At 35.4% G+C, this 12,668-nt stretch overlaps 1 protein-coding gene across 13 annotated transcripts in view; it reads right to left on the bottom strand.

Moving 5' to 3' along the window:
• CACNA2D1 (calcium voltage-gated channel auxiliary subunit alpha2delta 1) overlaps positions 1 to 12,668 on the bottom strand; it is a 519,970-nt gene that overhangs the window by 405,181 nt on the left and 102,121 nt on the right. For all 13 annotated transcript variants that reach the window (XM_024990478.2, XM_024990480.2, XM_024990485.2 and 10 more), the window contains exon 2: positions 863 to 944. In XM_024990478.2, coding sequence (XP_024846246.1) covers positions 863 to 944 — 82 coding nt within the window. The remainder of the gene's footprint in view (positions 1 to 862; positions 945 to 12,668) is intronic.

The raw sequence follows: 12,668 nt of genomic DNA, 5'->3' as shown, positions 1-12,668 counted from the left end.
CGTTCTAGTTTCCACCAGAAAGGAATATTCACATGTTAAAAAAAATACTCATATATCCATACATGAAACCACTTTTACACCATTTCACCTCATTGATCCCATCACTTTTTTGGAAACAAAAGACCTCACTGCATCACTAGGAACACAGATGAGATATTTTCAAATTGTTAGATTACTTACATTAAAATGGAAGCAGTGAGACTCCAAAGAAATGACATTTACTTTTTAATAAATCTTACAGAAGCTCTATATGCATATGCTCTTACCCAAGGAACATGATCTATTTAAGATGCCACACAAGTATTTATATGTTGCTATCATTTTTAAAAATCATTTTAGAGTGACATTCATAGCCATTTCATAATCATAAGAAAAACTATCTTTTATAAAAGTGTCTCTTTCTCTTGCACAAAAGTCTGTATTACCCATCTCAGTGATTCACTCATGTCTTCAGGCATAGCTGTAGTAAACACTGGAAACCACTTTTGAAAATAAAATCTACCCTCAAAGAATGAAGATATGTTCCCACTGAGACATTCAAAAGAATCCATCACAAGCCTTAAAGTAACCACTACATGTGAGATTCCAATATGCTCTGAAGGATGGAGGAAACAGGATATCCTGATTTGAATTGTAGGAATGAATATATATCACGTGAACTCATGTAAGTGAGGGTTGTATATAAACACCTCACTAACTATTAAGGATGGTAATAAATAGCAATACCAAGAGTTTCTCTCAATTTCACTATCATATTCCCATGAAAAATTACGTACTATTTAAAACATAGAAATAAGATTTCTTAGAAAAATTGCACTCAAATTAAAGAAATGATGTGTAAGTTTGGAGGAACTTTACTCACATCGACAAGCTGATTGACTCCACTTGCTGTTTTTGCCAGGGTGACAAGGTCTTCTTGCATCTTATCCACCCATGACTTGATACTGCAGAAATCAGAGGAAAGAATGTTCTATCAAATCTCTGGCAAAGTAAGGTCATAGACTGACATTTGATATGTACACATTATCCACAGATAGTTCTTAAATTATCTTTAAATATTTCTCCTCCCTCCTAGCTCCTACTATGCCTACACCTCCCCAGCCCACTTTTAAGTTACAAGACCAATGAACCTTTAAGGGCCAACCTCTTAGGATGCTAAAATATGAACAATTCAAACAGAGAGAAATTACAAATATATGCTTAATTTTTATGAAAATTCCATTAAAATAAGTTAATAAATAGAATATTCTAAACTAAACTTAATCTTTTGGCTTACAAGTCTTCTTAAAGTGAAGTAACAGTCAGTCATGCCTGACTCTTGCAACCTCATGGACTATATAGCCTGCCAGGCTCCTCTGGCCATGGAATTCTCCAGGAAAGAATACTGGAGTGGGTAGCTGTTCCCTTCTCCAGGGGATCTTCCCAAGCCAGGGATCAAACCCAGGTATCCCACATTGCAGGTGGATTCTTTACCATCTGAGTCACCAGGGAAGTTCAAGAATACTGGTGTGGGTAGCCTACTCCTTCTCCATGAGATCTTCCTGCTAGGAATTGAACTGGGATCTCCTGAATTACATGTGGATCCTTTACCAGCTGAGCTACCAAGGAAGCCCAAGTCTTCTTAATATAATACTAAAGGTGTGATAAATGAGTATTTGAAAAATTCAAGAAAATAATAAATATTTTAAAATTTCTTATAATTTCAATGCCCAAGGATAGCCACTCTTAACATTTTGAGGCACTCCCCTCCTAGTCTTTTAAAAGCATTTTGTATAGTTGAGCACATATTATGTAAAATTCATGTCTTTGACATCAGTCACTTGATACTCTTCCATGCCAAGTATTTTATAAATACTGCATTTTAATGGCCACCTAATATTCCATTATCTCTAAATCACTTAATACACTTGACCATACTCCTTTTTAGAAAAAATAAATAAATATATAGCTAGAATGCCATCAGCTTTAACCACTAAAAGTTTCACTGCAACAAATATCTTAGTACATAAAGCTTAAAAGCTTAGTCCTTAGCTAGACTCAGATTTGGAATTACTGGATCAAGGCTTAAGTTCTAAAGAGATAGTTTTGAGCATTAAAATTATGGCTGAAGGATCCAGTTCAAATCCTTTCCATGTACAGTTGAGCCTTGAACAATGTTGGGGGTTAAAAGTACCAAGCCCCCAGCAGTTGAAAATCCACAAATGACTTACAGTCATCCCTCCATATCCATTGGCTGACATCACAGATTCAGCGAATGACAGATCATGTAGTACTGTGCATTTACTGAAAATCAATCTACTATAAGTAGACCCACAAAGTTTAAACCCATGTTGTTTGAGGGACAATTGTACATACTTTAGATTAATGTAACAGAGATCTTAAAATAGGAGGTATGGATGTCTAGAGATCTTAGAAAAATTCTAAACTGATGGTCGTATTTTTCCCGCTACTAGAGATTACCAAATGCCACACAATTTTTCCCACTCTAATAAATTAATTTGCAATCCCTTCATATTATTTTACTTATTCATCCTCATGTTGCAAAAAGTGTGTATTCTTTTCTGTCCATTCAAATAGAAATAAAACACTAATAAAAACAATAGGAAATAATGATTTATCAGTATTTTAATTTTTCTCTCTCTATATATATGGCATGTGTAGCTATATGTCGCTTATCTCTTCTATTCTTTGGATTTCATTGGCACTAAGTGTATTCCCTCAATTTTTTTTTTTTTTGACTGACAGTGTTTTCTTTCCTTTTCCTTTTGACAGTGTGATCTAGTTTCATTATACTGAAATAGCAAATAATTCATACATTTAAAATGTAACTCTTAGATATGTTCATCTTAGAGTGAACATAAACTTTCAAACGAATTTATTTATGAAATAGAAACAGACTCACAGACATAGAGAATAGACTTGTGGTTGCGAAGGAGAAAGTGGGGTGGGAGAGGGAAGTATTGGACGTTTGGGATCGGCAGATGTAAACTAGTATATACAGAACAGATAAGCAACAAGGGTCTACTGTAAAGCACAAGGAACTATAGTCAACATCCAGTGATAAATCAAAATGAAAGAATATAAAAAAGAATAATATATATGTATGTATGTGTGTGTGTGTATGTGTGTGTGTGTGTATATATGCTTCCCTGGTGGCTTAGCTGGTAAAGAATCTGCCTGCAATGTGGGAGACCAGGGTTCAATCCCTAGTTTAGGAAGATCCCCTGGAGGTGGGAATAGCTACCCACTCTAATATTCTTGTATTCTGGCCTGGAGGATTCCATGGACTGTGTAGTCCATGGGGTCGTAAAGAGTTGGACACGACTGGGCAACTTTCAGTTTTCATACATTTTTATACACACACACACACACGTATAACTGAGTCACTTTGCTATACACCAGAAATTACCACAACACTGTAAATCAACTTTATTTCAATTAAAAAAATTTTTTTAAGGTAACTCTTCTTTCAGTAAACTAATTCAAGGACTGAAGCTGGTCTGCCCACAATAGCACTGACTCTGTCCAGTCAGCATTCACACCGAACTGAGCCTGCCCCCTCCTGACTACTAGCCTTCTCAATGGAAGGACAAGGGGCATGGGCTTTGAAAATGTCTAAGAGTAGATATCATCTCTGCTGATTCCACCAGGAAACTCTAAATGTACGGATTCTTTAAAATGCTAGAGAATTAGCTCATCAGTGGATTGACTCTGTAGAAGAACAATAATTCTGGTCCCTCTCCCTATTCTCCAGAAGTTTGTGAGTGGCTCCCAAACATTTCAGAAAAATTTACCCTGAGGAAAATCACATTATTCATGATTAGTATCTAAAAGGCACTTATGCACATTTTCGCTTAGGAAATAGAGCGATGAAGAGTAACACTGAACCGCTGTCTTACTCTGACTGACCAACAATCTGAATCTAAAATGGCAGGTGGCTATACCACCCCTACCAAGGGAACTGGTTCTCATTATTTCAAAGCCCAGCCCTGTTCACCGGTTTCACTGGCCTAGTTTCCACTCCTCCTAGAATGGAGTAGAAAAGTCCTGTTTTGAAAATAAACTTTGTATTTCACAAGTGGGAATCACAAGAATTTAACTTAGCATGTATGTCTTCTCCTTAGACAAAAAATTCGACAGAACTACAAGGTCATCAACTTTTTTCTGCTAATTTTGAATGGAACAGTATTAAAACTTAAATGTAGAAGTCTAACTTCTACATGGGAAAGGGATTTAAATTAGGTATATACAGGAGAACATATAAAAGAATAATGAGCTGATTAACTAAAGAGGAACAAGGAAAATTGAAAATCAATCATGAAAAAGGATGGAATGCCTTAGAGGAAAACACAGAGGCTTGATTTACATGTGAAACAAAATAGGTGGTAAATGAAACACAAAAAACAACAGGTACTTTTCACACAAATGAAAATAAGAAAGAATATTTATTGAATTATGCTATATGAGTATGATTTTAAACATGATTATCAAGAAACAAGACATAAATAAATGGAAAAAGGGTGTAAAATTAAGAAAAATTTATAGTTCCATTAAAATAAATGATGTACACCACATTATTAGAATAATATTATACTTTGTACTACTTACAACCTGGTGTATATATTTGAAAAATATTATAACTGCTAATAATTCTTACTACTCTATTAAGTTAAGTATAAATGTAATCCACTTTTATATCAAGAACAAACAATTACAGTAGGGGATGGGTAGGAGAAAAAGACATAGATATCATCCTCTAAATTCAGAGAAACTATTTCATTTCTCCAAGCAATTACTGAACAAGTCCTAAAACCCAGAGAAAATGAATCACCTCTTCTCAAATATAATTCCCAACCTTGACAAATAGTGTTCCCAGCAAAAAAAGGAAAAAAAAAAAAAAATAGTAAGAAGTGTTATACAAGTCTTCGGCTGGGAAACTGAGAGACAAAGACTATATATGTAAAAAACTTAACTCTAGAATTCTGATTTATGCTAAACTGATCCAAAACGCGCTTTCTATCCTGACACCCGAGTCTGCTGTCACTGCCAGTGTTCACTGGGGTGAACCCGTTTTGGCTGAAAAGTAATTCAGGGCCTGTCCAGTCTTCTCTGTCCCACTGACAAGCTGTCAACAACATTTTATAGGAACAAAGATTATTTTTTATAGACAAAAGGTGTTACCTGGCTTTTCTAAAATGTATAGGCACTTTGCTTTTCAAACCTGGAATTAGAAAATAATAATGGCTAGGATATAAGCAAAGATTTCATTGATCACAAGGGAAAATATTCACATGGGCAAATTCTCCATCAGTCTTTCTAGGGTAAACTGTCAAGCACATATGTATAATCACCAGGTCTCCCGCATTTCAGGCGGACTCTTTACCAGCTAAGCCAAAAGGGAAGCCCAAGAATACTAGAGTGGGTAGATTACCCCTTCTCCAGTGGATCTTCCCGACCCAGAAACCAAACTGGGGTCTCCTGCATTGCAGGCAGATTCTTTACCAACTGAGCTATCAGGGAAGCCTTGTATAATCACTAAGCACTATTAAATGTCTCTACAGAAGACACAGCCTTTTAAGATGATAAGAAACTAACATAGCACTCCATGAGGAAGAATGTGTTGTTTCTTCTCTATCCACCCATATAACACAACATTGTTGGAAAAGATACTAAAACCTGGAGGGGCAGAAATGAAAGATACATGTCTTACTATCTGGTTGAGCTTTAAACCGAGTCTGATATGAAAGAGGCAGAAGAGAAAAAGAATAAGGTGATGTAGGGGAGGAAAAAGTATTTTTTTCTTCTACCTTTCTAAATTCTTGGCTGAGAACCTTGTAACAAAAGACAGATTAATAAGTGAAATGCACACAAATTTATCTAATTTAAATTTTATATGACACGAGAGCCTTGATAAGGAAATGAAGATCCCCTCAAAAAATAGTTAAGCCTAATCAAAAAATGGTTAAGCATAATATCTTTATGCTAGATTTGATGAAAAGCAGAAAGATATGATAGAGATTTCCCTGACAGTCTAATAGTTAGGATTCTGCACTTTCACTGCCTAGAGCCCGGGTTCATTGATATGCCATGCGGGAAACTAAGATTCTACATAGCAGTGTGGCCAAAAAATTAATTTTAAAAAAAGATATGCTGGGACAAAGAATATCAGCTAAGTATAGTAAACTGGGGAAAACAACACATTTCTATTTCTGCCCCATGTCTTAAGAGATAAGGATGCCCTTTTCTTCCAAGTACAGGGAAGACAATGTTCACCAGAGAGTAAGGTCAGGAGGTCCTTCCCAAACACACCACTTCCCAAACACCTTCAGCTTAAAATACTCAATAGGCCATGTAACCATATTTTGGGGTAGCATATACTCAATCCCATCAGTACAATATGAGAGTCCCTTAAAGTTTACCAGACAGTTGTGTGGGAGGGTGGATAGAGGAGGCTTTCTGCACTAGCTACTTAAATTAAGATATGAAATACAAGTGGAATTTGACAAAATCGAGAAGGGAAGGCAGTAACAACAAAGGCAGAGGGAATGTAAACCATGGCCTAGTCAGCAACCACAAGTAGCCTGTATAGCCAGAGTCCAAGGTTGGCTCAACAAATTATAGAAAGGAGGCAGGAATGGTCAGGAAGAAATTCAAGCAAATAGCTGCCAGACCCAGGGTCTTAAATTACATTCTAAAGCATTTAAACTGTATCCTCAGAATAAAGGAGAGATGATGGAAAATGTGAAGTTAGCAAGTAACAAGATCAATTAAGTATATAATGACATTATTAAATAATTCCTGTGACAGCCGAGTGGATGGTAGCTTAAAGAGAAAACAAAAAGTGAGGAGGGAAGTCAAGACAAGACATAAGAAATGAGTAGTATTCAAAACAGCTCAGTATTAGCGAGAGTAGAGAGGGGAACAAAACGAAGACCAAGTAGGGACTTTCCTGGTCCAGTAGTTAGGGACACTGCACTTCCACTGCAGGGGGCACAGGCTCCATCCCTGGTCAGGGAACGAAGATCCTACATGCTAAGCCACGCCATGCCATAGGAGTGTCCAAAAATAGAGAGAGAAAGTTGAAGAAACCAGCTCAACAAAATTCTGAAGGATGGCCAACAGGATTTCAAGTCTTACTTGATTTAAATAGTGAATGCAGATGACTCAGGGAATTTCTCAGCTACACGATGATAGTATAAGAGGAAGAACAAGTTAAAGGAATATTGATGAGTTTATTGCTATTGGTTGAAGTAGAGATATTTTTGAGATTGATGTATAGAAACTCAGTAGGATCTGAATATACACAGATTTTAAGCTCTCAGAAGTTTCCGTAGAATTGAAAGATCTGGTTGTTACAAAGGACAAAGGTAAACTAATATGATTCCCATAGGAGAGGTTTAGAGGGGGGAAGAAAACACACGGGACCTAGAACTCTGTAAACAACACTAAAAGAGGAGACGCAGCAATCTAAGTAGTGGCAAGAGAGAAGGGAATCCAAGAACAATGGTATCAAAAAAGTCAGGGAAGGGGAGACTTTCCAAAGAGAGTTACCAAATAAGAAGAGAGAAATTTATCAATCTTATATGTGAGGAGAGTGAGAAAACAGTGTGGAACCTAGGAATAAATGGAGAACAAGCAGTTCAGTGCTCCTTTTCGTTTGTTTTCAGCCATGCCACTCTGCATGTGAGATCTCAGTTCACTGACCAAGGATCAAACCAATGTCCCCCGCACGGGGACACAGAGTCTTAAACACTACATTGCCACAAGAGACAAAGACATGGTTTCATGCAAAAGGAGACGGCAAGGAGAAAAGGAGACATTAGAGAGAGATTTCAGGAGAGAACATGTAACTTACTGACAGGGCAAGGTTTCAAAAGACTCCAAATTCATTCAGCTTTTTCTTGCTCACCCCCTATTTTCCAAATATGATGAGATGGCGGATGAGTAAAGAGAGAAGCAGAACACAGGAGAAACTTACTCCATGGCTAGAAGGCGGGTTACTTCTTCCATGGAGACTGAAGGGAAAATGTAAAAGGTTTTAAGTAAATGGAAATAACTGTAATAACTAGAAAAAACAAACAGAACTGGAAACAAGTTCTATTTTTTTCTTTTTAATAACAGAAACAGAGACACAGTCCTCTGTTCAGAGAAAGGCAGGAGGTTTTAAGGTAGGGTAGTTTAAGAGCTGAAGGTTTAAAAAGAACAATAGCTGGAGAGTAAGGACCAGTCCTATACTGGAGGTCATCAGTTTTTACCAGTACTAATCAGCTTAACTGTGAATTTTTCTACCAGTACTAAGTCAAAGAGGGCAAGATGGGAAAAAAAGGCATTCAGATGACTATGCAGCAGATACCAGCAGATGGGGAAATAAAGGACCAGGAAAAATAAATTGAAGGACCTGAAAATTTTAAGATCTCTATTATTTCTAAATAACAAAGACCACCAAAAATAGTCATTAAAATGTTATAGTATTATATTCATATACAATGCTTATTTTCTTAAACACTTTTCTTATGGAACCAAAAATACTAATACTACATTACCAAATTTCAAATTTCTCATCATTTGGGACATTTTTAGACTAATAATCTCACAAAATAATATGTTAGAAGACTAAATGAAGAAAGTGGCCTGAACACATATCTCACTTTAAGTCACCTGAAACAACATATAATTTCTAAAAGAAAAAATTCTTAAAATTACTGCAATAAAACAGATTGCTCTCAGAAAGCTTAACAATTTGCTTGAACATCTTTCTCTTAGAAATAAATACATATTAGAATACCTGAGCAGTTCAAAAAAAGTTGAATCAATGTAGATCTGGTTATATAGATACAACAGAACTTGACTAATAGGTATAGTGTTTCAGTGAGAAAATGCATGGGATTTTTCAAATTGTGATGTCAAGAACACACTTACTCTGCTTATTAGAAATGTAACCATGGCTTCAAGTGTTAAGTGGTAACAGAGGCTTCAAGGTAACAAGGATAGGACTAGAGCATGATCTAAGCAGGAGAGTGAGAATGCATGATATTTATAGAGGAAAATGGTGAGAAGTTCCAGAGACTGGGTATGTAGTCAACCACAGAATGTAACACAACTACTTTCTATCACTCTGCTACCCCTGTCTCCCAATTTTCCAATGTTTTTTGAAACCCTGTGTTTTTCAAGTTTCTACAACCATAAAAAGTCAAAATCTCATGACTTCAATTACCACCTTTACATATGTAATTTGAGCTCCAGTTCTGTCTTAACTATTTTCCAGATTACACCCTTTTGATTTTCCACCATTTTTTTCCAAAAATCTATAAAACTGAACTCAAAATCTTTCCTCCCAGTAGCACTAATCTTCCCATGCTCCTTCTACTTGTTGACCAACCATATTCTCAGTCATCCACATCCCTGCCATCAATTTCATCATCATATCCCTTCTTCAATCAATCCTTTGCATCTCAGTGTTTTTCCAACACACACTTGATAGCTAAATGCACTGAGATCTTATTTTCTGCCAAAATTCTTGCCTAAGTATTTAACATTCTCTCTCCGTCATCAGAAAAACAGTGCTCACGTTTCATTGATGGGAAAACAAAGTTCAGAGAAATTTGAAATTTAACTGTTCAGCCTTCTAGCTTCTGCTTTTCTAAGACCATTTACTTAGACCAACCTCCCATATTTCCATGTGCGTAGACTGTCCTTTTTCACATTCTGCTTTTGCTCTATAACTTCTCCCTGAAATTAAGCCTCTACCATCATTGTGAATAAATTTCACAAATACTTTAATATCACCTTTCACAAACTCCCAAACTAAAAATATGCTTTGTGCTTCTTTTTCTGTAGACTCTCATGATTAGATATACTTTTATTCTCATTTGTCACTCAATCAAAATTATACTGCCTTGCATATAGCAGGCACACATATATTTATTGAATAAATAGAAAAGTGTATTGAAATGAAATGTAATTGTAATGTTTTTTAAAATGTACAATTATCTTTACTTAATGCATACAGAGTAAGTGATTTATTTACTAAATTCCTTCTTCTCTCCAAAATTCACATGAGAAAAACATAAACTACTGAATCCATGTTTCTATAAAAAGCACCCACTTTTCAACAAGTAGAAGAATTGTAAAATATGACTTAACAGTTTAAATAATTTTTTTTAAATCTCTAGCATGCATATAACTTATATTATAATTCTAAATCTTTCAACTGGATATTAAATTTCATCAGAAAAAAATTAAGTCTTGTAATCCTTCTCTAACTCTACAATAACTTATTACAAATTCAAATATCAGTATATGCTTCCAATTGTTTTATGATGTCTGCAGATCCAGTGTAATTTGGAAAGATTGCTAAAAATTGAAGCAAATATTTTATTGAATAGTTGAGACAATCTTTTATATCCTCTACTTCACTTTATTGTACACAAACAGCACAAATTCTGAAGGCAAATAATATAATCAAGTTTTCACTAAACTTGAGAAAAAAAACTAGTCATGCAATTAATATTGTTCCTTTTGAGATGACATTTGCCTGTCAATGGCTTTCAAAAGAGTATTGCATAGTTCAGAAAACTTTATTTAAAAAAAAAAAAGAAAGAGAGAGATGGAAATTCATTTCATTTTGCATGCATTTGAGGAACATCAAATTCAGAACAGCACAAATTACACCCTGCTCCATCTACTGTAAAGTGTAGTAGTTGAGTACAAAGTGTCAAGTTTGTATAGTTATCTATTTAATTGTTTTAAATGCTACAGAGAGAATTTGCCTTTTTACTGGTTGGAATAATAGAGCCAAACTGAAAGCTAAGAAATGTTGTAACAGGTCCTACAGAGGCTGACTGTCTTCCTTCCTACCCTCACATGGTAAGTCCTCAGTTAAAAAAGAATGTGTGAACTTCCTGCTATTAGTAATAGAGTATTGAAACAGACATCTTTTTCCTACATCCATCCTGAATTATCCCACTAGTAATTATAGACGCGAGAGCAAAAAAGGAAGATATTGGTGTGTCCCACTGTATCCCCCCTCCCAACCCCCACTTCTCCCTTGGTAACCAAAGTTTGATTTCTACAAAAGAACCTACTGAATAGCACAGGAACTCTGCTCAATATTCTGTATGATCTATATGGGAAAAGAATCGTTAAAGAAGTGGATACATGTATATGTATAGCTGATTCACTTTGCAGTACAGCAAAAACTAAAACAAAATTATAAATCAACTATATTCCAATAAAAATTAATCTTTAAAAATCTTTTTAAGTTATTGTAGATACACAGAAAATAAATGCAAACAGAAGAGGGCTGGTACAGTATGAGACTGAGAGGAAGAGGAGGCAGGAGAGTGAGAAGCCCATGCCCTCTGGAGTCCTTGTCCTAAGGCAATTCTCAGCCTACACTAGTATTTTTAAGAAATAATTTTATTTTTAACCCAAGGAAATTAGAAACAATTCTGCCCTGTGGGCCTGGGAAAACATAAAAATATCACAAGGTCTAATAAACTGACCGTTTCAATTGTGTTGATATACAGCTTTTTCATAAATTTGAAGTAATAAGACCATGTATTTCAAAACTGTTCCACTTGCTATAAATATCCCACCAATGCCAAACTTTTCCCAGTTGTTATATAATAAAACACCCACAGTGTTCTCATAGTTGGATAAAAAATAACATAAGTAAGCCAAAGATTTAAATAGCCTATACATACTATTTTATTAAATATGCATTTCTTATAACATGGATAACTGTATTATGAAATACTGTGTGTGTATGTGTGTGTGAAAGGAACACTTGGTATCTACATTAAACATAAAATTGCTTGTGAGATGCATGTCATGACAGGAACCTTAGTTCCTGAAATTATCCTCTATTTAAACCATTTTCAATAACACTGCTGCTCTGTTTTTAGAAAGCTGTTTAGACTTGTGAAATGTCTTACTATTTCATTTTTGTCTAGAGTCAATCCTGAAAGAAATGCAGAGAAGGATGTGATCGTGCTAATCAGAGTGGAAAACTAAAGTACATGAGAATAGAAGCAAAAAGGTTTTAAAACTAAAAATGGATTCTTATGCTGTTGTGTTCCTCTGCCTTCATTTTCTGTTTGCTTTTCGCTGTCGTGTCTGTCTGTTTAATCTGCTTTACAAATATATATACTCATAATACAAATATATATACTATACATATTACTATATGTAATATATATCCTCTACATATATAATACAAATATATATACTCATAATTCTCAAAGACCAAAGTTTCTTCATGAGATCTACCTTTCCCACCATCTTGGATTGATTTTTGTTTTATCCCAGCTTTTTCATTGTTTCTTTATTTAGCTATTATTTTTGCCTCAGCTGCAGCAATGTGCTGCCAGCTTCCAAAACAACAAATAAGCAATACACTTCAGGGTCGATGTTAGTGTAGTTCCCTAGATTAGCTAGAGGGAAGAGGGTTCTCATACAAGGCATTTGCTCCCTGGAGGCCTGAAGAGCTTTGTTTTTTATGCTTCCACATCACCCTTAGTTACAACCTGAGGCATTGTCCCTCCAGCCTGGTGCCAAGGGAGGTGTCCCAAATGGCCACACAATCTGCTGGTGTTTCTATGAACCAAATGAGCTGAATTTCTAATTGCATATTATAAAACCTCCGTTCACTTTCTTGAGGATCTTCT

This window comes from Bos taurus, chromosome 4 (genome assembly GCF_002263795.3).
Source record: "Bos taurus isolate L1 Dominette 01449 registration number 42190680 breed Hereford chromosome 4, ARS-UCD2.0, whole genome shotgun sequence".
Classification (NCBI taxonomy): Eukaryota; Metazoa; Chordata; class Mammalia; order Artiodactyla; family Bovidae; genus Bos; species Bos taurus.
The sequence above is the reverse complement of the archived record's forward strand: the minus strand, read 5'-3'. Positions and strand labels throughout refer to the sequence as shown.